Source organism: Pseudochaenichthys georgianus, chromosome 22, assembly GCF_902827115.2.
Source record: "Pseudochaenichthys georgianus chromosome 22, fPseGeo1.2, whole genome shotgun sequence".
NCBI classification, from domain to species: domain Eukaryota; kingdom Metazoa; phylum Chordata; class Actinopteri; order Perciformes; family Channichthyidae; genus Pseudochaenichthys; species Pseudochaenichthys georgianus.
In genome coordinates this window covers 32,768,963-32,794,966 of record NC_047524.1, presented here as the reverse complement: position 1 = coordinate 32,794,966, position 26,004 = coordinate 32,768,963, and the positions used below count along the sequence as shown (strand labels likewise).

General features: G+C 41.8%; 1 protein-coding gene across 1 annotated transcript in view; it reads right to left on the bottom strand.

Annotated features, from left to right (window-relative positions):
• rragd (ras-related GTP binding D) overlaps positions 1-26,004 on the bottom strand; it is a 55,155-nt gene that overhangs the window by 2,875 nt on the left and 26,276 nt on the right. The window contains exon 6 of the mRNA XM_034110809.2: positions 6,614-6,762. Within this exon, the coding sequence (XP_033966700.1) occupies positions 6,614-6,762 (149 nt within the window). The remainder of the gene's footprint in view (positions 1-6,613; positions 6,763-26,004) is intronic.

The window sequence follows — 26,004 nt, the reverse complement described above, 5'->3', positions numbered from 1 at the left end:
CTCTTGATCGCCCTCTGTCTCTTCTCTTGATCTTCCATGGAAACGACATGATGATGACACCCCATAATTGATGTAGAGCTGTTGAGGGCAGGACCGTTAACCTCTACCTGAAGTCTGCTGCTCTGAAGTCTGCTGCTCTGAGCATGTCAGCTGGAGTAATGACATCATCGTGTTCCATGACACAGGTGTTTATAGTTGAGCTAACGAGGTGTCCAAAGATCAAAGGTTTTCATTGTTCTGAATTAGGGGTGCAACAACTAATCGACTTAATCGATTAAAATCGATTACCAAATTAGTTGCCAACTAATTCAGTCGTCGATTCGTTGGTGACGTCATCACGTGTGTTTTACACCCCGTTAAGCTCTAACTTTATTGGTCTTTGTATCGGTACTGGAGACATTTAAAAAAGATATGTCATGTATTATTGCTACAAAGACATTATATCGCAGTCTTAGTGTCGCCAGCTCGTTTCTAATATGCAAAAAGACAAACAAATGCGTCTATGATGTATTTTCGATCTTTCTCTCCCCCGCCTGCTTGCGAGGGGGCGGGGCAGTTTACACACGGGCAGCAGCAACACACACACGTGGGAGATGGCGGAGAGAACGCGCTCCGAGGTGGTTAAACTTTACCCGACCTCGATGTGGAGAATGCTCGTTACCAAAAGTGGAATAAGAGTTTAGCATGTAAGGGCGGTAACACGAGCTATTTGTCTAAACATTTATCAAAAGTGCTCCACATCCAGACGGAGGAATGCACCGGGTTCGACTGTCTTTCTAGTAGCTCTGTAGCCCCGTCCACGGTAACGTGTCCACGTCAGGTGTTATGTATGCTAGCAGCAACACACGGAGCTAACTACATTATACAAACATAATGATTAGAGGTAACAGAGTTATTTGCGGACTTTTGGTGACAGAGCCTTCAGTGTGGCATCTCCCAACCTCTGGAACTCTCTCCCCCCCGAAATCCGCAGCGCCCCAACCCTGGACATTTTCAAAAAAGCCCTCAAAACGCACCTTTTTACCAAGGCTTTCCCCACTGTATAGTTAGTTTAATAGGTTTATTTGTCCGCTACTTCCCCCCCCACCCCCTTAACCTGTCTGCCTTTTTTCCCCTACTCCCCCCCCCCCTACCCGACTTTTAAAGCGACCTTGGGTTTCCTGAAAGGCGCTATAAAAATATTATATATTATTATTATTTAGTTTGTTAAAGTTTCAGCTATTCTTATATTTACAGTTGTGTCATCAGATTATTTAATACGATTTGTTAAAACACTGTTGTTTCTTTTGATGTGAAATATTATTTATTTAATTTGAATAAAAAGCAATGTTAGTTTTGTTCACAATTTAAGTTATTTCAATAATATATTTATTTTGGAATCAAGTATTCATCTTTATTGTCTTCATTGTTAGTTTCCACATGCCTAAAACAACCTCAAGCTAAATCTAAAAGTTGATGGCTAAATAAGAGCGTTTGAGAAATTGTGCAAGGCATACAGTAATAGTCCGAATAGTCGATTAATCGTTTCATTAATCGATAGATTAATCGATTATCAAATTAGTCGTTTGTTACAGCCCTATTCTGAATGAGATAAACCTGCATGTGAACGTTTTGTGGAAGAACCGTAACAGATATCTGTGAAATTTCAAAGTGTGAAGCATGTCAACGAAGTTGAGTATCTGAAGTGTAATTTTTGTGTACTTTCGGGTTAATAATGTGGCCTTTTTGGCAGAGTAACTAAAAGTTTGCGGCTGCTGCTGTGAGGAAATATCTGCCTGAAATTACAATGGGCTTTAATGGAGGCATGTTGAACGTTTTTGTCACTTCATGCCCTCAAGAGGCATTTTGTTGAATTGTTTTTGCTTAATTATTTGTCAAAAATTATTTGTGAAAATAATCTCAACTGTGGGATGTATTTCTATTACATCTATAACAGTGTTATTGCAGGAGGATGAGTCGTGCAAAAGACAGCAGAAGACCATGGATGTATATCATCATCATCGTCATCATCATCTAAATAAAGAAAGAGAAGGGGAGAGAGAAAGTTGGAGGATCCAAGAGCGAGAGAATTACAGCTGGAGGCATAGTCGACGAGCCACTCACTGCTGAAGGACGACTGGATAAAAGAGTGTTAATACTTTGATGATCTTATTTTGACTATCTGTGGTTAAGGACCTGAAAGGAGTGAACAAAGTCAAGCACCAAGTGATATGATGGAGGTAAAAAGACAATTGGCAGTGTCTGGCAATTATTTGGGCATCATTGGGAAGCTGTGAAAAAAATAACCATTGGTATCTGCAAATCATTCAGTTCACCATTGCTGAAAAGGTAGCAGTACCATCCATTCGGGAGCATTTGAAATGCCACCCACAACTAAATGAAGAGTGCCTGAGCCTTAAATATAACGCCAAAGAAACCATCCCACGAGCCAATAACCCCAAGGTCTTTGTTTTCAACGTCCAACCCATACGACAACAAAAGCCCAAGATGTAATGAAATCATGGCTACATGGCTACTACATTGCCAAAGACATGGACCCTACTATTGTAGAATAAGTTAGTTCCAAATCTCATCAAAGCGTTTGATCCAAAATATGAATGGCCTGGTGACAATTGTGTTGCAGAGAACGCAGTATTACATTTCTGTGAGGGAGAAGTGGCCTAATCCGCTAACACAGTGACCTTCTCCCACATCCTCCCATCTGTGGTCAAGTCCATTGCATGTGCCTTTTCCAAGAGTTTCATGGTACATTACATTGGCCATTGACTGCACCATGAGATTGGGGAGCTATGTTCCCCTAGTGGACAATATATCATTATTTTATTATCAGCAATGTAATAAAAGCCTTGTTGTCTGGTGAATATAGCACTCAAGTGCTGCAAAAATGTGTGTGTGTGTGTGTGTGTGTGTGTCAAAATGAGGGAACTACATTCTTCCAAACAACAACTGTCTCTCACAATACATTTAAATTATAATAATTCTAAAGAAATTAAGATGGACTTTTATTAATCCCTCGTGGGGAAATTGTTTCTCTGCATTTGACCCATCCTAGTGTTAGGAGCAGTGGGCTGCCATTTTGAACGGCGCCCGGGGAGCAGTGTGGGGAACGGTGCCTTGCTCAGGGACACCTCGGTTGCACTTGGTCTTGCCGGGACTTGAACTGGTGACCTTCCAGTTGCCAAGCCAAGTCCCTATCGACTTCGCCACCACCGCCCCACTGTGTAATTGCCTGGTTTGAATATATCATTCTTTGTTTAATTTAATTTAATTGTGATTTTAAACGCAAGTAAAACAAATATAGTCCACTTCTAAATATAAACAAGAATGTTTTAATGCAGATATACTGTATGTTGCAGAGACTACTAGAGCAGTGGTTCTCAACTGGTGGGTCGCCTTTATTTTGAAGGCCCGATTTTCTAACGCTGTGCATTCAATAGGCGTTGGACTGGAAGTACCGGAGACCATACACTTCTGTCAAGTAGTGATTATCTTCTTAATAAAACATCTTTGCTGATGTTTTTTTGATTCTTCTGGCCAATCAGAATCAAGATAGTTGCCGGAAGTCCCCACGGAAAATAACTTTGCGGTAGAAATCTTTTTTATACATCCATGGGTACAACTTCAGATAACAATGAACACATAATGAAATATGACCCCCGGTTTGATGATTGACAGGTCACAGAACAATGGGGGCTATCTACCCTTACCCACAAAGTCATTCACACAGACTCCCTCCTCTTTGCTCTTCTCTCTGTGTGGAGGTGAAACACAAACAATGGCATAACATATTATTAATATGTCGGGTAGTAATAGATTTATTTATTTTCTTCTCAGAGTGTACCAGAATGCGTAGTTTATATGTTAGTATTTCTATAAACCCCCTAGGGGGAGAATCCCCCCAGAACCCCCTCTGGGGTTGGGTTTTCAGCATGTGTGCCTTTTTATGTGATACAGTTCAGCTTTGATTCCATCATCTCATTAAACCTTTTTTAAAAGCATACTTCTGTGAAGGGATAGAAGGGATATATGCACTGTCCTTTACTTTAATTAATATCGGATGCTGAAAAGCGTATATATATATATATATATATATATATATATTACAGCACGATTTTTTGTTGAATAGATTTGAGTGGTTAAAAATTTCGGGTCGCGATTCATTGACAAAGGAACAAGTGGGTCCCGAGGCCTGACCAGTTGAGAACCACTGATCTAGAGTCATCATCAGGGACTACTGGTGTGTCTGTATGCAAAGGATTTAGAGGATCATTTTGAACATTACGATATATATTGTGCATAACACGGCCTAAAAACATTGCAATACTATTTTAAAGCCAGGACGAGTCCACAAGAGCAGTACTGCTGAAGGACCAGTCCACAAAAGGGCGTCTACAAGACGGTTACTGCTTATGGACAAGTAAACAGGAGAGAATCCCTGCTGGAGGACCAGTCCACGGGTTCACAACCGCTGGAGAAGAGTTCCACGAGAAAGGGTCACTGCTGGAACAGTCCACAAGAGAGCCTTACTGCTTGAGGACGAGTCTAGGGCAACTGTTTCATACCAAGGACCACTTGACCAATAAAGAAACACTCGCGAACCACCTGACTCCCCAAATATCCCAAAACAATAGGCCTGCTTACCACTCCAACAGTATATCACACATTACAGCCTAATAATGACAGCTTAACCTTCTCTATATCGCCTCGTTCACACTTTAAATCAACTATACAAATACAACTACAGATTATATAAGCATTTAGTTCAAATGCGATTTAAAATGCTCTCAGGTTTTACACCTCTTATGAAATGTAGAGGGAGTTTTCAAACTTTTCAAAACAAAGTACAGTAAAACTATGGTCGCAGGTCCAAGTTTAACTCTGAGGTCCAAGCCATGTGTTCACATGTTAGGCTCGCATGGGCTTTTCTTTGGTAACACTGCTATTAACCTGTTAAGCCCTGAGCCTGCTTTTCAGGTCTCAGGCTCGGAAATTACATTCCCAGAACAAATGACTATTGTTGAGATCTCCATATCAGGTTGAATACTTAAAACAAAAGTTAATTGTAATCAAATATAGTCAATTATATTCTTGTATAACCCAAAATGAAAATGCTTCATATTTTATGATATTCTATATTTACAGTATAGACAATGTGGTTTTTTAAGTTGAGTGTAAGGCCTATAATGGTGTATGGGTATCACTGACAAGAGAGGAGGCAGTTTGAGGAGGGGGGCTCCTGACTTAGTGAAAAAGAACTGAGGCCCCAAAAAGGTGTTTTTTCCATAGAGATAATATTTGAGTTCTCAGTTCTGCAGTTCTCAGAGGTCATGCACTTGTGTTACATAAGCATGAGAAGGTGTGTCTTGGGTGTTCTGTCCTGTTTCAGCTTAAACACACCGGGTGGGGGGGGAAAGCTTCAGAGCTGGGTTTCTGCTCTCGGTAAGGGTCTCTCAAATTTGGTAAATATCTCTCGAATCCAAAAAAAAAACATTACTTATAGTGAAAACCACCCTTGAATGATGGGATGGGAGACTAAAAGCTTTAGGAATCCAGACTATAACACATAAGTACCCTGTATCAGGATTGATGCAAAACAAGTGAAATGTGACCTTTTTAGAGAGGTTTAGAAAAAAAAACACCTCTGGGGTCATTTGGGTGGATTTGTTGTTTCTCTGGAACCCATTGGTCGATTTTGGTGATTGACATCTCTTTTTAACCGTTAGAGCCAATAAAATCGAGGGGGACATCCTAAATCCACCTACACGTGACCATTGAGAAGTGAGAGTGATGTGCACGCAGCTTGCCCAAACCGAAAGCTACGTTACGCTCTGAAAACTGAAAACGAGGCTTATTTATGATAAATATGATGATGGATTATCAGTAATCATTTCAAAGAGACACAGAGACATCGGATTAGCCTTCAGCAGCGTTGTATGCGTTTTAATGCCATTGAACACAACTTTTGATCAGAAAACAGTAAAGGTAAGACCTATTCGCAGATTTGGTCCCGTTGTGTGTTGTCTGGTTTTGCATTCGCTGCCGCGAGGTTTGATTGCTCAGTGATGACATTTATACCATTGGAATCTCAGCTTTCAGAGGATATCTTGTGCAGATCGGATGAAGTATAAAAGATCGCTAACGTGAGTTATGTGCTAAGTGCGTTAGCATTCTTTCTCTTAGTGCTAATTCAGAGGCTCGGCGTTAGACTTAATATTGTCCGTTAGCTGAGTTTCTTCCCGTTAAGTGGGTATGACACAATCCTAGTTTGTTAAATGTTAAGAAGCCCTCAGACGCTGCTTCTTGCAGATGTTGCATTTTTGCCCCCGCCCGCAGGTCCGTGGGGCATAACAGCTTAAGAAGCCCTGAGACACAGCCTCATAGCCCCGCCGGCGGCACAGGTTAACTGTGGGGTTTCTTTGGAAGTGTTGTATTGTTCAATGTGAGGGTCCAGGGACAGAGGGTCCGGTTCATATTCTGTACAAACTGTAAAGTCCACTGAGAGAAATGTAAAAGTTGTGAAATTGGGCAATATGAATACACTTTGATTGATTGATTAAAACACACGGACAGTTCCTATAATGCATTTACATGTACTGATTGTAAACGGACTGACCTTTCCTCTCAAAGCTTTCCTTGCGGAGGAAGCAGACCATGGCGAGGAACTTGGTGACCTCCTTCAGGTACATGACTGTAGTGTTGTTCAGGTAGATGATGGCCATAGACTCCTTGTCATAGGGTAACCCAGCTTCACTGTCGGCGAGCCTGAGGACAGGAGACAGAGAAACACACTTCATGTACTTAGGGCAGCACGGCTAACTTCACAAAGAATGAATATTGGCTGCTGATAGCACCATACATTTGGCTCAATTTGCTCCCACCTTCTGCCCTGCCTCCAGATCCAAATTACAAAACAAGTTGTGCTCACGATGCACTGCCAGCACAGCCATTATGTTTGGGAGCTGAGGGCAATTTGCTCTTTTTTGCCAGTGAAACTTCCAATGAGACAAACAAGTAAATGTTTCCTTTGTGCCAAGAAAACAGTGGGCAGAGAGGCAGAGAGGATAAAACAAGCTGCAGATCTGGACCGACTTGGTGCAAAGCTATCCCTCAAAACTTCTGGCAAGGAATTTAAACGAGACAGGCTGACAGCCTATTTGGAATGTAACATCGTAAATGTGCTTAGATGACCCGCCAACCCTCTGAAGATGCTAATGATATAACTGTGTGTCTGTTCGGCTGTTAGGACAGATCTGTGGGAATCGGATGGTTTTAACAATGAGGCTCATTTGCATAGAAAGGGGCCAACATTGCACCAAACGTATGCATTACCTAACTGAGATAGATTCACAACAGCATCACAACTCTAGTTGCTCGGCAGCGCAGTCAGAGGTTGCTTTGACCCATGGAGGTGATTGGAGAATCTTATGTGTGCAGCTTGAGCAGAAGCATCCTCAGAACCTGCTCATCGTGATAGTACAGCAGGGAAGCACACAGACCTCTGATTTGACTTATGGATTTAAGGATGTAAAGCAAAGTGGAAAGGGAAGAGACAGAGAGTGAAATTGAATCAGTGGGATACGCAGATAGGAGACTGAGAATAAAAACAACATGCAGAGGAGCACGCAGAGAGAAACAATGAACTTGCTTTTCTCTTCTAATGTATTCTGTTTTCTCAAAGAAGGCCAACAAACAATAGAACAAACATTTCTTTGTCTTATTTCTGAATATAAATGATGTTTTCCTGGTTTGTATTGTGTGACCTTTTTTTTTGAGCCACGTGGGACTCTTCATGTTACAATATGCATATGCAGGCCCACTGTATAGCATCCACTCAAACCCTACAAAGCCAAACAAATGACTAAATAAATCATATTGTAAAAAGTCCCCTATTTCCCAGAAAACAACTCCACACGTGTTCGAAAGTACGACTGCTTCATACCAGGTTGTCGCTTTTACTCGTCAGAGCACATTTGCCAAAAGAGTATCCCTTTCTCACAGAGGCTGCTCGTATGTTCTTCAAGGGTCATTTTCTAATGAGTGGCAGCAATGACATGTCTAGTATTTGAGACAGCATGCTAAATGGGTCGTTAGCGATGCATGGGGACTGTTTTAGCACAGAGACGTGAGCCAGAAGGCAACGCTCTCGATGTACCAATCTCATTCATAGTCTCCCCTACTGTATGGTCCTGAAGGATGGGTCATGACCAAAGAACAGCATTGCAGATACAAGCAGCAGAAATGGGTTTTCTCCTGAGGGGGGCTGGTATCTGCCTAAAGCTATGATACACGGTAAAATGGCTCTGCGCTCAAAGTTCAAATTATATTATATATAATAGTATATAAGGTCATATATATATATGATTACCATTGTACTTACGACGCACAACCAATCAGATGACAGTTGTATGTAGCGGTGCAAGCTAGCAAAGGATGTAACCATAGAAACAAAACATAACTGGCTTTTTCGCCGGAAGGCTCTGTGCCAACCTCGCAGAGAAACAAGACAAAATTGCTTTTCATGTGAATGCAGCTTTAGGTTTAAGGTGAAATAAAGGTCAGCCATCCGGGGGGGACTCGGAGTAGAGCCACTGTTCCTTTGCCTAGAAGCCAGTTGAAATGGTTCAGGCATCTCTTAAGGATGCCACCTGGTCGCCTCCCTAGGGAAGTGTTCTGGGCCCGTCCAGCTGGGAGGAGGCCAAGAGGCATACCATGGACCAGGTGGGCCAAGGGGCATACCCAGGACCAGGTGGGCCAAGGGGCATACCTAGGACCAGGTGGGCCAAGGGGCATACCATGGACCAGGTGGGCCAAGGGGCATACAGGACCAGGTGGGCCAAGGGGCATACCATGGACCAGGTGGGCCAAGGGGCATACAGGACCAGGTGGGCCAAGGGGCATACAGGACCAGGTGGGCCAAGGGGTGGAGGGATATATATGTATATCTACGCTAGCCTTGATGGAATGCATTCCACAAAATGTGTCTAAGTATCAACAAAGAACTGTAATACAGGGAGTTATTTAACACAGCAGGCCGCAAACTCCATAAGGGCAAACAGAAAGCACCAAGCTGAATATTTTTGTAAATGTTGTATTGCTTATATCGGTACCTGAGGCATTGCTTACACTCACACAGCATACAGTAGACATATAATACAAAAGCATCTCTATAGAACAGATGCAGGATTAAATGTTATTATCAAAATACATAAAATGCACTCGTACTTAATCTCACATTAACATGGCCATTGGTCTAAACATGATGACATAAGTGGGCTAAAGAGAGCCGCAGTGCTTCACATATTGGAGTCAGTCATATAAGATAAACATGCACAGCTAATGTGAGTTTAGTGTTTTGTGAAACAGATTGATCATTGTTGTTAAAGAGAAAAACAAATAACTGCGTTTCACTGACAAAAGTTGGTGAAGGAATAATGTAGTCACCATTGAGCTTTCCATGTGCGTAGTGTGCCAGGTTTCTCCTGCCAGGCGACGAGTAGATTCATCAGGTGAAAAATAATTCATTTCCACACGCCTCTAATTGAGGATGATATCCCAGCAGTTTTGTCCTGATAATGACGGCAGCCCCCTGTATGACAATCTGCTGATTTATATGAGCAGGTTCCACATGCTGGAAAGTTCCAGAAACAGGTGAGTGCACATTTTTATCAGGGGTTACTTAAGGGTCCCATGTCATGGCCATTTCTACTGATCATAATTCCATTGTTGAGGTATACTAGAATATATCTCATACAGCATCTCTGTAAAGTATGTGTATTCACCGGTATTCACTCTCTGTCCTAAACGGCTTGTTGGAGCACCTGCCCCCACTCCCTGTGCAGCTGCTCGTTGCTGTGAGGAGCAGAGGCGGGAGTAAGTCCTACGTGTGCAAGTCATGAGCAAGTCTTGAGCTACAAGTATCAAGCAAGTCCCAAGTCACTGTGGTGAGAGTCAAGCAAGTCTTGTCAAGTCATTGCTCAGGTCAAGCAAGTCATACGAAATGCTGATGAATAAGCCCAGTTTCCGCATTTAAATCAGTTAAAAGACAGTGGTTATGAAAATGTATTCAACCCACACTATGATCTTCATTACATACACAGTTAATCATTTGAAATCTAATTTAGACCAATGACAATCAGTGGTTCCCAAACTTCAGGCCCCCCCTTTGGAAAAAAAAAAAAGTCGGGCCCCCCCCAACACAAATAGTCAGGCTCAGTGGTGGCGCCAGAGATTTATTTTGGGGGTGCTGTGGGGTAGCTTGACGTTTCATAGAGGGTGCTCAGACATTTAGGGTTTTCCATGAATGTACCGGGCGCTACAGTGGAATGTTCTACTGCAACAATCCCCACGCATATACAGAATGTTCCCGCAACTGTTACAATGAAGGCTCGATATCAGCTCACGGCATATAGGTGTAAGCAGGGGTAAAGTGCTATTTTTATAGGTATACAATCTTGAAGTTAAAAGCATCAATCTGGTGCACTTTGAGAGCAAAATTAAGAGATCTATGGATACATCTCTCAACACAGAACTGTAAACAGATTTACTATTTCTTTATGGATATTTTACAAATCACTCCCCTTTTAAACTTTATTCATTTTTTAATGTCATATAGTATTTCATACCTGTTTTTAATTGATTCTCTTATTTTTTTATAACTATAATGATCATATAAATGTGTGCCTCGGAAATAATTGTTTACATTAATGGTGACCAAAACGTTTGAGACCCACAGAGGCAACACTGAGAGAGTCCTTTAGCTCACTGAGTCTCTCAGTCTGACAGGAGAGGACTCTCCTCCACTTTGTTGTTGAAACAACTCCTTATATCCGTTAGCGAAGCTCGCTAGCACCAGAAGCTAACAACAACGATCTCCGGTACCGGTGCGCTATCTCTCTCTCGCTCTCGCTCACGCACGCACACAAAATGGCTCGTTTTCACACACACACACACACACACACACACACACACACACACACACACACACACACACACACACACACACACACACACACACACACACACACACACACACACACACACACAAAGCGAGTTTGGCTACAATTCTTGTAATAGGTGCTATACAAATATAAAGCTTATTTCTAATATTAATATTATTATTATATATAAATAAACTATATTTAAAATGAGTTACCTTTTAGAGAAGTGATTATATTTTGTAGTGGACATTTTTATTATTATCATCCTTATTATTATCCTTATTATATCTTTCATATGTTTAAACCAAATGCTTCTTATTTCCTCTTGTTGTGCTTTTACCATTATTATTCTATTATATTCTCTTATGAGTTTCCCAGTCTCTGCAAGGCCACAGCTGTTTAAGCAGACTGGGAGACTCATACACAGTCACACAAAGTTCCGTTATGCTATCTGCAAGGCCAGAAGGTGTCTCATAACAATCTCCCCGTGTGAACAGGAGAGTTATAATATTCCCACTCTTTCCTTATATAATCTCTGCTTTTTCATTGTCCTGCGCACTCTCGGGCAGACTTTTCATACTCTGTCCGACCTGTGACATTAATCTATTGTATCGTGTATTTGAAGCTTCAAATAAATAACCAAAAGACAGCTTTGCTTGATTCACCATTTATTTGTTTTGATCACTTTTGACTTGTACTCTCCAGCTGTGTTTGGGAGCCATATTTCCGTAACAATTTGTATGCCAATATTTTTCCTATGGTAAAGTTTTCGTTTTGCACTTTTATTTTGATAGTAATAAGATCGGGACTCTTATTTTGAAGGAACTTTTACGGGTTAAATCAGTTAGAAAGCACATGGCTACTTAGCATGCAAAATGACGTCATTCTGCATGTTAAGTATGTGCTTTCGTTATCGGCTGAATCTTTATTTATTGATTAGATCACGTTACGCTGATGATAGTGTTCAAGACAGCCTAAATGTCTGAACTTGATCCTTAGAGTAATGTGTTACGGAGCCTTCTCTTCTATATTGTTTCCACATAACGAGCATTTTGCGCTGCTCTTTTCCAATGTGGAAGCAGAATGTGTGAAAGCATACAGCACGATGCGGGGTGTGTCTGTAGACATCTCTAGACTGGAATAGCGGGGCCCAGTACGTGAACTCGCCATACAGGATAGAGGACATCAGACTCCAGAGAAAATGTGCTCGAGTCCGAGTCCAAGTCGGAGCGTCAATGTACGAGTCCAGTCCGAGTCATTGTGGGGGGGGGGAATTCACAAGTCCGAGTCCAAGTCATCCTGTGCGAGAATTCACGAGTCCAAGTCCGAGTCGCGTCAATCAGTGCGTGAGTCCGAGTCGAGTCACGAGTCCCGAAAATCGGCACTCAAGTCCGACTCGAGTCCGAGTCCAGGACTCGAGTCCTGGACTCGAGTCCTGGATGTTATGTGTACACATTGGTTTTCATTTAGGATTACTCCAAATAATTAACATACACAATAGAGTGGTGCAGTGATGACGTATTTTTGAAGTCCGACTGGGAAGTTCAATAAAGACCAACGGGATCTTTCCATTGGATATCAGAATATTTAAAAACATTTTTTTTTGGCAACACATATTAACGCCACTTTAATGATTCTTGAAGCATAAATGCAATTGCCAAAGTAAAACACCTCAGGTTAGAAGTTGTAAAATGCTAAAAAAATGTGCACCACTTTCTTGCAGAAGATGAAAAATTGCCTTCAGCGAGTCATATGTGTTAATCAATGTTTAATAGTTATTATTATGATAAGAAAAATAAACAAATTGCGTGTTCGTAGAACTTGGTGACCATCTTTTAGACTGGATTAAAAGCTATTTAAGCAATAGACAGCAGTATGTGAAGTTGGGAAATGACTGTTGTTCATGTTTGGACATTGCTTGTGGTGTCCCCCAGGGGTCAGCGTTGGGTCCTAAATTGTTTATACTGTCCAGCAATGACATCTGTAGAGTATCCAATGTACTGAGGCTAGTTTTGTTTGCTAATGATACAAATATATTCTGTTCTGGGGAGAATTTAGAACAGCTAGTGGAGAACATAGAAAATGAAATGCACAAATTAAAAACATGGTTTGACAAAAATAAATCATTAAACTTGAGTAAAACAAAATGAATGCTGTTCGGTAAACATAGAACAAAAACACAAATGCAAATAAAAATAGATGGGGTTGAAATTGAAAGAGTCCATGAAATTAAATGTCTTGGGGTAATAATAGATGACACAATAAGTTGGAAATTACACATAAAACATATACAATCAAAGCTGTCTAGAACCATTTCCATACTAAACAAAGTAAAACAAGTTCTAGATCAGAAATCACTTTGCATTCTCTACTGTTCACTAGTCTTACCATATCTGACTTACTGTGCTGAAATCTGGGGCAATAACTACAAAAGTTCTATACATGCATCTATTCTAAAAAAAAAAAGCCATACGAATCATTCACAATGTCAAATACCTTGATCACACTAACAAATTATTCCTGCAGCCAAAATTGGTAAAATGTACAGACCTGGTAGAATTCCAAACGGCACAAATAATAACGTTTTACCAGGAAACATCCAAAAAGTATTCACTCAATGAGTGGGGGGGTATAGTTCAAGGAGATGATTTCAATTTGAAATTCATAGGGTCCGTACAACCAAATAAACCCCACAGATCCTCAACTCCGGTGTGTCTCACTCATTAACAACGCAACACAGAGCAACAAGAACGTTGTCTGCTACAGTAGCCATGCACTCGCATGTATTTTGTTATTTGAGGGGGGGTGGATGCGTGGGCCACCCGAATAGGTTAAGGGGCCTTTGGCTTTTCTTGCCGGGGGGGTGCGGTGCCCCCACAAATAGAATCAAATTCTGTGGGAAACACTGTGGACTCATAGTGCTTATTAAGGTGATGGCTCCAAAAGTGCTGTGGATTCACTGCATGCAACACTTATTGCCAAAGAAAATGAGAACTGAATTCTATTTTCAGGCGTTATGGACTTGACTGTCAGTTTTGACGAGAAGAGTGCTTTTCAAACACAACTATTTTCTTCCTTCTGTGATTCTGTCGGAGCAGAACACAATGGTCCACTGAACCATTCTGAGAGTTGATTTTCCTACCTCAGCTACTGCCAATATGGCTCTTTGCATGAAAAGCTCCATCCGCCCTACAATGGCGCAGCTATGTGCCCCTCCCCAGGAAACAGACGTCTCAATAAAGGTAAACTTCCACAAATAGGTAAGATGGGGATTCACAGTGCCTTCAATATGTATGTTTAACTTTTAACCATGGCGTATAGCAGTGACCACCAACTGGCAGCCTGCGGGCCACATCCGGCCCGCCAGACATTCTCATCCGGCCCGCACGACGGGGGTGACTGTGGCGTTGGCGGAGTGGTTACTGCGTTCACCTCCCACCCATTTTTTTTGTATACAATGTCTCGTGAGTAAGGTGCAGTACCGGAGTCCAACAGAGAGGCAGCAGCTGCGGGTCAGTAGACTGCGTACTGCGAAACCTTCCCTCCCCTGAAGAAGAAGTGATCCTTCGTTGTGAAGAGTCTGGTTAATGCGCTCTGCACCACAGCAGTAGCCCCGCTGCGACAGAGTCCAACAGAGAGGCTGGAGCTGCGGGACAGTAGCCTAGGAAGCAGGGTTGGGTTGTAACGGAAAACATAACGGCGTTACGTAATCAGAATACAAAAATCAAGTAGGCTAACTGTATTCAGCTGGCGTTACATTTGAAAAACGAGTAATCTGATTACAGTTACTTTAGTAAACCTGAAGTGAATACATTTTGGAATTCTTATTGGAATTATTGGTGGAAAAGTTTCCTCACAAAATGTAATATTCATTACCGGCAGAACTGTGTGCACACTGCCAGGGCTGGACTGGGACAGCAAATCGGCCCTGGCATTTAGACCCAGACCGGCCCAAATCCATAAAACAAACGAATAGTAGCGGTTATTGACAAGAAGAATAACTCAGTATAATTAAAAAAAACGCTATTATTATCCTTTTTACGTACCAGGGGCAAACTAAACTAATACATACAACAAGTATGTGTAACTATCAATCATTAGAAATTAGACCTTCAAACCCTCTCACAAAGCGAACAGTGACCGAGCACTAATAGGGGGGTCTGATGGTGGTGGAGGCGGGGAGGGAGCGGATCGACAGCTTGAGCAGCTGTCAACTCAACATTGTAAATAACCAACAAAAGACGATCACCGGTTCATCTTGTTTTTGGCTTGAGAATAGTTTGGGCAGCGTGAGAGCGTGAGATTGAGAGTGAAAGCGTGTGTCACACGCCAGATGCATGAGAGTTGGCAACCCTAGTTTACCTGCGGCAGGTGGGACCGACCAGTTATACAAGAGGGAGACAATAGCTGTACTTATTTTTTAATGAGCCACATGCCATGATGCACCAACTTCAGACTTCCTTACAGACCCCCCTCCTCCAACACGAACGCGCACATGACCAATGAGGGCACGAGATAAGTTTGTGACCAGATGGAAGGCTGACAGGCAGGTAGGCCATCCCAAGTTCCCATCAGCAAAAACACGTGGGTTTGCTATCCTGGCTCCAAAATGGTGGAATGAGCTCCCCATTGAAATCAGGACAGCAGAAAGCCTACACATCTTCCAGACTGAAAACTCATCTCTTTCGACTCCACTTCGAGCGATAGAATTATTAACAAAGCACTTATATACTAATAAAGGGCTGGCTTATCTAAAGCCAGTTGAGTAGCACTTGAAATGTTTGGCTCTATGAAACCTGATGTACTTTATGATTCTGTTTTCTTCAAGTGTATGTCTTCCTGGTGGAACGCACTTATTGTAAGTCGCTTTGGATAAAAGCGTCAGCTAAATGCAATGTAATGTAATGTCTGGGGGGGTATGCCCCCCCCCTAGAAGAAAAGTTTTAAAAATAACCCCTTAAATGATGACTTCTAGTTAATTTAGGGGGGGGGGACAACCCTATAGTGCCCTGCCTCCCCTTTCTATGACAACACAATAGAGATAGGACCAGATGAGTCTACAGGATGAGTCGACGGCATCTTTTCTTGGGCTCGTTTCTTGGGCTCGTTTCTCCCACAGCTTGACGCTCTGATATGACTCCCTGATAAACACTGCTATGTCATTGATTAGGTTGAAAAGTGTTCCACATTCGATGACAGTTTGGGAGGTTTCAGCCAGGACAAGATTAAGAACATGAGCATAGCACCACACATGGACATGAGTGGGTGACTGGGAGGTCATCAGTGCAGAGAATCCTTTGTACCGGCCTTGCATATTGGATGCTCCATCTGTTGCATTACCTATACACACACATGCCCTTGTCCAGTTTTAGATGCATGAAGTATTGTCCGGTGGATGCATGGCACTTCACTAAAGCCACAAGCCTCTCTTGCACAGTCTCATTGACATATTTTAAGATTACTGAACACTGATCCTGAGAAGTTATGTCTTGTGTTGTGTCCAGCTGAACAGAAGACATTCCGGCCTTCTGGACATCACTGGAGATACTTTCTTTGATTAGACTACCAACAGTTTCTATGATGGAGTTAACAGTAGTGTTGGAGAGTAGGGGGATGAGTGACCCTCTACCTTTTCTTCCACTGGATTGGTGCAATTTCTTGCTCTTCTCTACGCAATCATCCAGATGCTCTTTTAAGCAGACATAATACTTTCCTAATAAAGGGATGAGCTCCAAAATGTTACCGTGGTCCACGGTGTTGTCAGCTAGCATATGCTCCCTCATTTTCCACCTGCCTGCACTTTCACCACATCCACCACACGCTCCAAAACCTGACGTCTCTTTCGGACTTGTTCCCTATGAGCAGACATCTGACTGCCAGCAAACATGCTTTCGATGTCTGCTTTAGAGCACCGTAAGAAAAAAGCTTCAGCACAGGTTGAATGTGTAATGCTCTTTTCGAGCTCCTCTGTGCGCTGGTGTGCGTGTCTCCAATCTGACATTCCAGTTATAAATGTGCCAGTGTCAGTCCTCTTCCCAAATGCCAGACATACAAAACAAAACAACATATGACGTCCCTTGCAATATGACGCCACTTTCTGCTGGTGTGATCTTTACAGGTGAATACCGTCTGCACAACTGGATTTCTGGTATGTTATTGTGGGTGCTGTTCTAAAAACATCTGTAACATAGATGGCTCGGGGCGGGGAAAGTAATCTATGTCCTCCTGCTCTTTGCTCTCCTCACTCTCCTCCTCTGGGGATGCTACCTGGCTCAACACGATGATACAGAATGATGGATTCCCTGATAGAGGTCCATCCAAATAGGCATTGACATAACAATACCACACAGTTAATGGTCAAACTACATGTGTGCCTCCTTTTTTTATCTATTTCTATATTATTCATTCTATATATTGTCCATCAAAACTACCACAACAAGCTGACTATAAACATTTTCTTCAGGTCCCAAAAGACCACTGTTGCCCTTATAACCAAATAAGTAAATACACTAAACAAAACAAGCTGCCAGTAATGGTTCATGAATGTTGGTTAACTTTCAATGAGACAACGTATCAGAGTCCCATTAAGCTATATTTTAACTTGCCAGGGAAAACCTAAAAAAGCCAGCTTACTAGCTTGTAGGCTAACGAATGTTTCTCTTATAATATTTGTCTTATTAGTGCTTCATCAAGGGGATATTAATGGGTTCCAGAACTACAGAGTATCATAACCTTAATAATAATATTTTCCTAATTGTCTTAGCTTCTGCTTACCGCCAGTTCTCCTCGCTCTCCCCACTCGCGCTGATCTCTCTCCCTCTCATCATCTTCCTCACCACCAATATCGGCCACGGGTTAGAAGAAGATGGACCTGCTGCACCTGTACTAAACATGTCGGTTATGTTGACACAAGCGGCAGCATCAGCACGAAGGGCCTGCTTTTTTCTTGCCCGCAATTGTTCTGCTCCCCCTTTTCGCTTGGCCTTCGCCATTTCTAACTCGAACTTTTTTTTTTCTCGAAAAAAAAGGCAGTTTGGCTTCAACGGCCGGCTCACCGCCTGGGGGCGTGATTTAATGATGCACACCGAGCGGCCCAAAGGGGGAGATGATTAAAGATTTGATTGGGCCGGCCCAGTGTAAATTACTAAAAACATTTAAACAGAGGGCCAATCTACACGTCTTATGGGCCGGGACTTTAGAAAAAAAAAAAAAATGACGTGTCGGCCCAAAAGGCACGTCGGCCCACCGGGAAAATGCCCGGTATGCCAGATGGCCAGTCCACCCCTGCACACTGCACTGCGCTGCAGCTTGTCTGTGAGCGAGAGAGAGATGCAGCGTGTCTGTGAGCGAGAGAGAGATGCAGCGTGTCTGTGAGGCCCCGCCCCCGCACGCAGATGAGAGAGAGAGATCTCTTTTAAAATATATTGAAAGTCAGAAACGGAGATGGTTAGATAAAATGTGCAAGATAACGTTTATGTAGCATTTCTTTATTGTCGAAATGATGACATTTCATAACGGGATGAAATCAAAGTGAATGGCCTGCTGCTGCTGAATGCATGGGGCAAGTGACTGGAACAAGTTTTAAAAGTTATTACATCGTTTCAGATAATAAATAATAATGATAATTCATTCTATTTAGGGGCGCCTTTCAAAGCACCCAAGGACACCTTACAACTCATAACATATTCCAAGGAAAGGTTTTAAGACAGTACAAAGAATGCAGTCAGGGTGATGTTTTTTATGTGGGTGCAGATGAGAGAGCTGTCCAGAATGACACCAAGATGTTGTGTTTGAGTTCTTGATAAGCCATTAGAACAGTAAAATAAGTGTCTCCTGTTCCCCAAAACATACCCATCTGTTATGGAAAAAAAAAGTATTTCAAAAGTATTCTAAAAGTAATCTGAATACATTTTTAAGACACGTAACTGTAAGTGTGTTCTGATTACTTTCAGAGCATGTATTCAGTATTCAGTAACTGATTACATTTACAAAGTAACCCTGCCTAGAAGTGATCCTTCGTTAGCGTGAAGAGTCTGCTCAGCGGTATGCGGTCCGCAGTACCTGAGCGTGCTCCACTAGCACCCCTCCATTCTGGGCTATATAGAAAATGGCTGGCCCGCGATAGTGTCTATTGGATACATGTTTGCCCTTGGACAAATGTAGTTGGTGATCCCTGGTTGTGTGGAGACATGTTACCATCACAGGAGCATGTCCATGTACCACTGGCTTTAGAGAAGGAGGAAGTGGAAGAACAGTCTCTCTCCACGGACGGACATGAGTTCAATAGATCAGTGTTTATACGACCTCTTTGGAGCCGCGTTACATTTTTTACATTAAATAAATCCTGCGTCACACGAACAACTAAAAAAGTTACAAAATGACACATTTCTGTTTTACCCACAGCAACCCACTGCTATGGAGGAGTATTTACTGACTTAGCCAGCCACTGCATTGCAGCCACAGACTTTCAGCAACTTAATAATATGATTTTTGAACGATAAAGTAAAATTGGACAATTTCCAAGTGACGATCTCTCACGACGCACTGGTTGAACATCACTGCAATAGAGGTGGTTTGAACAGAATATTCAACTTCATAAATTACAACATCAACAATGTGCTAATGCAAACATATATGTAAAGGTACATTGAGAAGGATGTCAATGCAAAACTCCTCACTAACTATAACATGTCAGTCATACAAGGAATAGCAACAACAACAGCTGAAATAATTTGACCAATTATGATAACAACAATGAAAATAACTATAAGAATGATGATTCATAAAACAGTAGTGTCATAGAACGTCAAGTCAATGATCCAGAAGGAACTATTAAACGTGTCAACCTGCAAGACGTGAGAGAAGAACTCTGCGAATGATAACCTGGATGTCGAGTAAGTAACACGTAACAGACACGAATGCCTAGAAAGGGAGATGTAAGCCTCAATCAGCATCAGTCAGGGCTGGTCCAAGAAAACCTGAGTCAGCCCTAACGTTAACTTATTAATCATTATCAAAGAGGACATCTTTAAACCTAACCCTACGTTTGGAGAGGGTGTCTTCCTGTCACACCCAAACTGGAGAAAAGATTGATACCTGAAGGCTGTGGCACCACATTCCACTTGTGGTAACCCTATGGACCACAAACAAGCGTATTTAAAATAAGATGGTGCCTGACCATTAAGGGCTTTTTGTGTGAGGTGAAATATTTGTAATTCCTTTCTTTATGTATCCAGGTGCTTAAGTGCAGAGCAGCTTAAACAGGGGGACATGACTTAGCCTCCTAGTGCTGTCAGTCCATGTACTGCAGCATGTTGGATCAACTCGAGAGTCTCAAGGGAATTATTGGGACATCCTGAATTACAATAATCCAGCCCAGATGTCACAAATGTATCAATTTGAGACAGGGAGTGCTTTTCCTTCCTTCCTTGTTGAGGATGCTTTGGTGGTCTATCGTTCCATAATGTCTTTCTTTTGGTCAGTAACCTGAGCTCAACTTAAGCACACATTTCACTTTCGGTATCAGTTTTCCCAAAGCATACTGTGTCCGTGTCCCTTAAGGTAGCACGTGGCCCAACATGTACAACCACAAAGACGTTTGGTATCTACAGATATGTGAAGGACGTCAAACCCAACGATGTGATGCCCAATGTGGGAGGAACAGAACTGTGTGCATGTGCTGCACCTTTGCCTCTTGCGAAAAGGATCCATTGCAGAAAGTAGAAGGTTTCTTACCTATATTCTGTATTTGTGATATCAAATTGGGTTTTGTTTGCAGGGTTTTTATGCTGTGTGCTGAGAGCTATTAATCAGAGGTTGGGAAACTTCAACAGGCAGATATTGCAATGATATGATACATCTGGAAACATACCTCTCGAAGACAACGTCATGAACGTCACCGATAGAACGAGTGTGCCGTCTACTTTGTTCTCTTACTGCTGCCTTTGATTTTGTAAACAAGTGAAATGATGAGAGGTGAAGTTAACGTGACATGTATTTGTCTTGATCTAAGCTACTCAAACAATGCTGCTTTCAGACTTGTTCGGGAAGATAACATTGGCAAGGCCGGTAGAGCAAGCATTCACAGAAAGATGAAATGTTCTGACAATCTACACGTTTCAGAAAAGTCTATTATTGTCCTTTCAAACTGAAAATATTCTTTAAAGCTGTTAAGAGCAGCAGAGGTATCGTGTCCACAGTATACTAGTTGCCAGCAGTGTGAACACGGAAATGTAGAGTTTTATTTTAGAAATGTATAGTACAGCTCCCCAGCACATACGGTAGCACCTGCCGTATGCCAACTTGCATAGGTTCGGCATATATAACAGCATTACTCAGGTCCAATAAAGCATTGCTGAGGGTCAGTAGGAGACTCTCTAAGAGATGTCCGGCATTTTATTTCCCTGTACACCTACATGTGTTTGCCTTATTATGACATCCCTTCTGACAAGTGGAATGAAGTGTGCCCAATCAAACTGGCCATGATGGCCAGATATAGATGCATTGCTGTCTTATGGAGGAGTGCAGAGCCCCCCCTATACCTGTGGCTTAAAGAGATGTCCTCCTGCTTGACTTTGGAAAGAAATATGTTTCATCTCCAAAGAAAACCACATCTCTTTGTGAAATGCAGGTCTGGAGCTCCATAGAAAACATCTGTGGGTTGAACATGTGTTGTGTTTGATATACAATACAAATTCACTTCCAATTATGTGTAATTGAATCCCTCTTGTGTTCTTCCTGACATCATTGCTCACTGCTGATTGGAGGTCGGGGTGGGCGGGACGGGTCTCATGGCATTTTTGTTTTTTATATTTATTCAAAACTATCTTTTTTTTTTATCACGTTGAATTAATTAATTAATGTGAGTTTAGATACAGTATGTGATATGACAGTTATGCTCCCAGTGGGCTCATGGTATGTATGTGAATGCATCAAATCAACACCACTGAAGTGCAGCACCAGTTGAAGCTTGTATGGACATGCCCTGTGACTATTTATGTGGCCCTTAGCTCTTATTGACTTGACTTCTCCTCTCTCTCCTCCCTTCCCACGCACAGGCACATGGCCCTGGGGGCCGGGGGCTGCTTCACTCGGTAGAATGCAGATGTGTGCTGACCACACGGTCATCTACACTCAGGGGAACATTGCTGGTTGCCACTCAGCTCTCAGTAATGCTGTAAAAAGTGATTTTGTGTCTTACTTTTCACACGGAAACAAACTGTGACTATGTATTTTACTAATAACAAAAACAAACCGTGTATCCACAGCTTAAACAAACACAACGAGGTATAATATCTAGGTATGATCTTGGATACCAATTTGACTTTCCAAAAACATTGGTTGAAAACTGAAATATAACATTTAAATCTAAACATACTGTATTAGGAACTCATTAACAGAACCATCACACACATGTTTTAATTGTTATACCTGCACAGGGACTGCAGATGGAAATGAGCTTTTAGCTATAATCTTGATTATAGCATTTCTCCTCTTTGAGATGAATGTATTTTTATGCATGGTCATGTTCAATAAAGATATAATAACAACAATAATACTGAGTCTTAGCATATGTCCCCTGATAACGGCTGTAACGTCCAATAAATCAGTATCGGACATCAGTTCAAATCGCCTGTGTGCTTGTGTTTCCAGTTCTTTGCTCCAATAATTTAGTCACAACTTGAAGCCCTGGCTTTGTAGATATGTAAATGAGAGATTGCACGGTGAGCCACAGAGATGCCCCCTTCAGGTGAGGAACGTAAGGTACACACAAACTGTATCTCTATAGATGACTGTGTTCCCCCTGCACGGGGGCTGGGATGACCCCCCATCATAGAAGTAGTATTACATTACATGACATTGCATTTAGCTGACACTTTTATCCAAAGCGACTTACACTAAGTATGACACAGCAGAATGTTTTTGACATGATGAAAGCTGTTCACGGTTTCAGATGAGGACCTAATTATATCCCAGCAGTATCCACTCTAATCTGCTCCATATTCAGTCTTTAATTATGCTCCAAGCAGAAGTATCTGCTGGGGAGTCAGGAGTCCAGAGAGCGTGCTCTGGGCTTCACTTCACATGTATCTCTGCATAACTCTCCTCAGTCTGCCAGCTCACTGTTCTGTGTCTAACCCTGGAGCAACGCGCAGGCTTCACGTTGAGTACAATACAACTGCTGCTACTCACACATCTCAAGGCAGCGCTGTCTTAGAAAGATCTTAATCAATGCTTTATTATGCTTTTTTTCGGATCTCGAGTTCCTGCCTGCTCCCTGTCTAGTTGTGGTAGCCTGTCTGATGGATTTCCTGGTTTTGACCCTGCCTGTCCCTGACCTGAATAAACTGAACATTGCTAAAAACTGGTTGTATCTGAGTCGTGATCTGTACTTGTGATCGTGACATAGTCAGACTATTTTCAAAATACTTTAAATTGTGCTTAAAGCTAAATATAATAACAGGACAGTTTGACCAGAGAGATTTACATTTTCCGGACTTTACCGGCTAACAGAAATACTGAGTATAACCACATATGTTTCTCCAATCTGCAACTACTAACTCACTTACCCACTTTTGAAGTACAGCATTTCACTATAGTACTTCAAATATGTATTCTTCCCCTTAATAAACTTATTATTTCAGCCAATACTTTGGCACTCCATAACTTCAGCTCATTTTCAGCTAAAAGAAGCCATTCAAATATTAAACTATTCAGCCTGTTCAGGAATCGATGGGAAACCTTCAACCTTTTATAAATATTTCATACTTTTTGAAATATTCAGCTTTTTAACATGGAAGTCAATGGGAGATGCCTTCAAATCAGCCAATACTTTAGCACTCCATAACTTCAGCTTACTTTCAACCACATAAACCATTGAAATAGTAAACTATTCAGCCTTTTCAGCAATTGATGAGAAACTTCCAACTTTTTCAAAATATTTCATACTTTTTGAAATATTCAGCTTTTTAAACTCTTTTTTTAACATTGAAGTCAATGGGAGATGCCTTCAAATCCTGTTTTGCTACACAAATGCTACTCCTTCCACATAATTTCAGCCAGACACTTCATTCCAACTTTCAAATGATCAGAATACCTAAAACTTGTATAAAAGATTTTTGATATCTTTTAAACTTTTTGAGATATTGAACTTAGTTTGGAGCTTAGCAGAGAGGCCTTTTTCAGATTTTAACATTGGAGTGGATGGAGCAGCTTGTTAACTCTAGAGTGCTTTGATCTCAAAACAGAGTGGAGCAGTGCTTAAAATTCACCCCCAAAAATGTTTTAAACTTGCCATAATTCCCAAACCCTACACTCCTCAGACATATCTTTTCATGAAAAACGTAGGAAAACCTCTCCTAGGTTGGAAAATAAAATAAAAATAAGAAAAAATATTAAACAAAATGCCTCGAGGGCAAGAAGAGAGAACAAATCCAGCTAGCTCCCAATTGATTCCCATGTTAAATTGTTCCGGATCTTTCTTCAGAGCAGAGAGAAGTACACTTTAGATAAACTGCTCCGATCTCCACATTGTACACACAAAACCCAAAAAAAAAAACATATGTCAGTTCATTGGGGTTCCCTGATGCTCACGGTCTGCTCATTTTTTTATAAGAGCCATAGTTTTTTAACAGGTGGCAAAATTGTCAGATATACTCCTCAATGCATTCTTATGGGACTCAGTGCTGCAGTTGGTTGTCATGGTGTTGCTGGGCAGATTGGAGCCAGACACACACACGTGAGTGACATCATGTAATCAGAGCAGACACCATGGAAACCTTTGATCTCTGGGTTTACACCATAGACTGTATATATAAATGGACGTAGTGTCCGTGACGTCACCCATAGGATTCTGCAGAGTTGCCGAGAAGCCCTTAGTAGGCGGAGTCGGCCACTAACGGCTTGACAGCAACGTCAGAGTCTAATCCCGCCTGCCTGCCTCCGAACTGGAAGTAAACAGAGCTAGCTCAGGCTAAGAAGCTAAGCTAACATGAAATACATGCATACCAAGTTACTGCTAACAGTGTAGTTCCCCTATATAAACGTTACATTCATAATCAAATGAGACAATCTGCAAGAGAATTAGCTATATTTTGTTAATCTTAATGCTCGTCATTCACACGTTCAGAAAAGACGGACTCCACCGCCCGGACCTTACGGAGCCGCAGTGGGCTAGCTCCGGGACGCCGGCTGGAGCTAGCCCCCTGCGGCTCCGTTAGCTCCGGCGGCCACCACTGAGATAATTGGGTCCCCTATTAACATTTGCTCCCGTTTAGCATTATGGGCGTCATAGCCATAGACTATAAAAGTCTTACCCAAGGCTGAATCATAAACTAAAATGTATATGTATGCATAAAGGGTTACGTCCTTAGCTGGCTAATAAGTAGCAATCTAAGCTACCAAGCACACAAACACCTGCAAACGGGGTTAACATGTATAATATGATCATTTTAGACTTCTTGGAAGGTCTGTTAGTACATTCAAGCGCACAGCACGACATTTTAATTGTCTGGTATTTGTAACAATATTCCCGAAAAGGCACAATCACCACGAACAAGGCTAAAGCTAAAGGGTCAAGTACAGTACTATGACTAACTAACGTTGTAGCCTCTATGGTTGTAGCCTAGCAGAGTGGACAAGTTGCTGTTAGCTGACAGTGAGGCATATACATGTCCATCAAAGTGACCACGCCCTAATTTATGCAAACACTTTAAGACCTAATATAAATAAAAGGGTCGTGTTAGAAAACAATTCACTCACAGACTCATAATCATGAAGGTGGAATCTAACTATATCGATAATAATATGTATTGCATCCATGGGTAGAAACATGTTTTTTTCTGCTGTAAAGTTGGGCATTTTAACATGGGGGTCTATGGAAATTGCTCCTTTCTGCAGCCAGTCCCTAGCGGCCCATGTATGAACTGCAGTGTGTGGCACTTCCGTATTGGGGTCCCGGCTGTTCCCCAGAGTTTGCCGCTTGGTTTACACACACAGGTGTTTGTAAACATTCAATCACTACTACTTACATTTAATATCTTTATTTAACTCCTTCAGCCTAATTTCA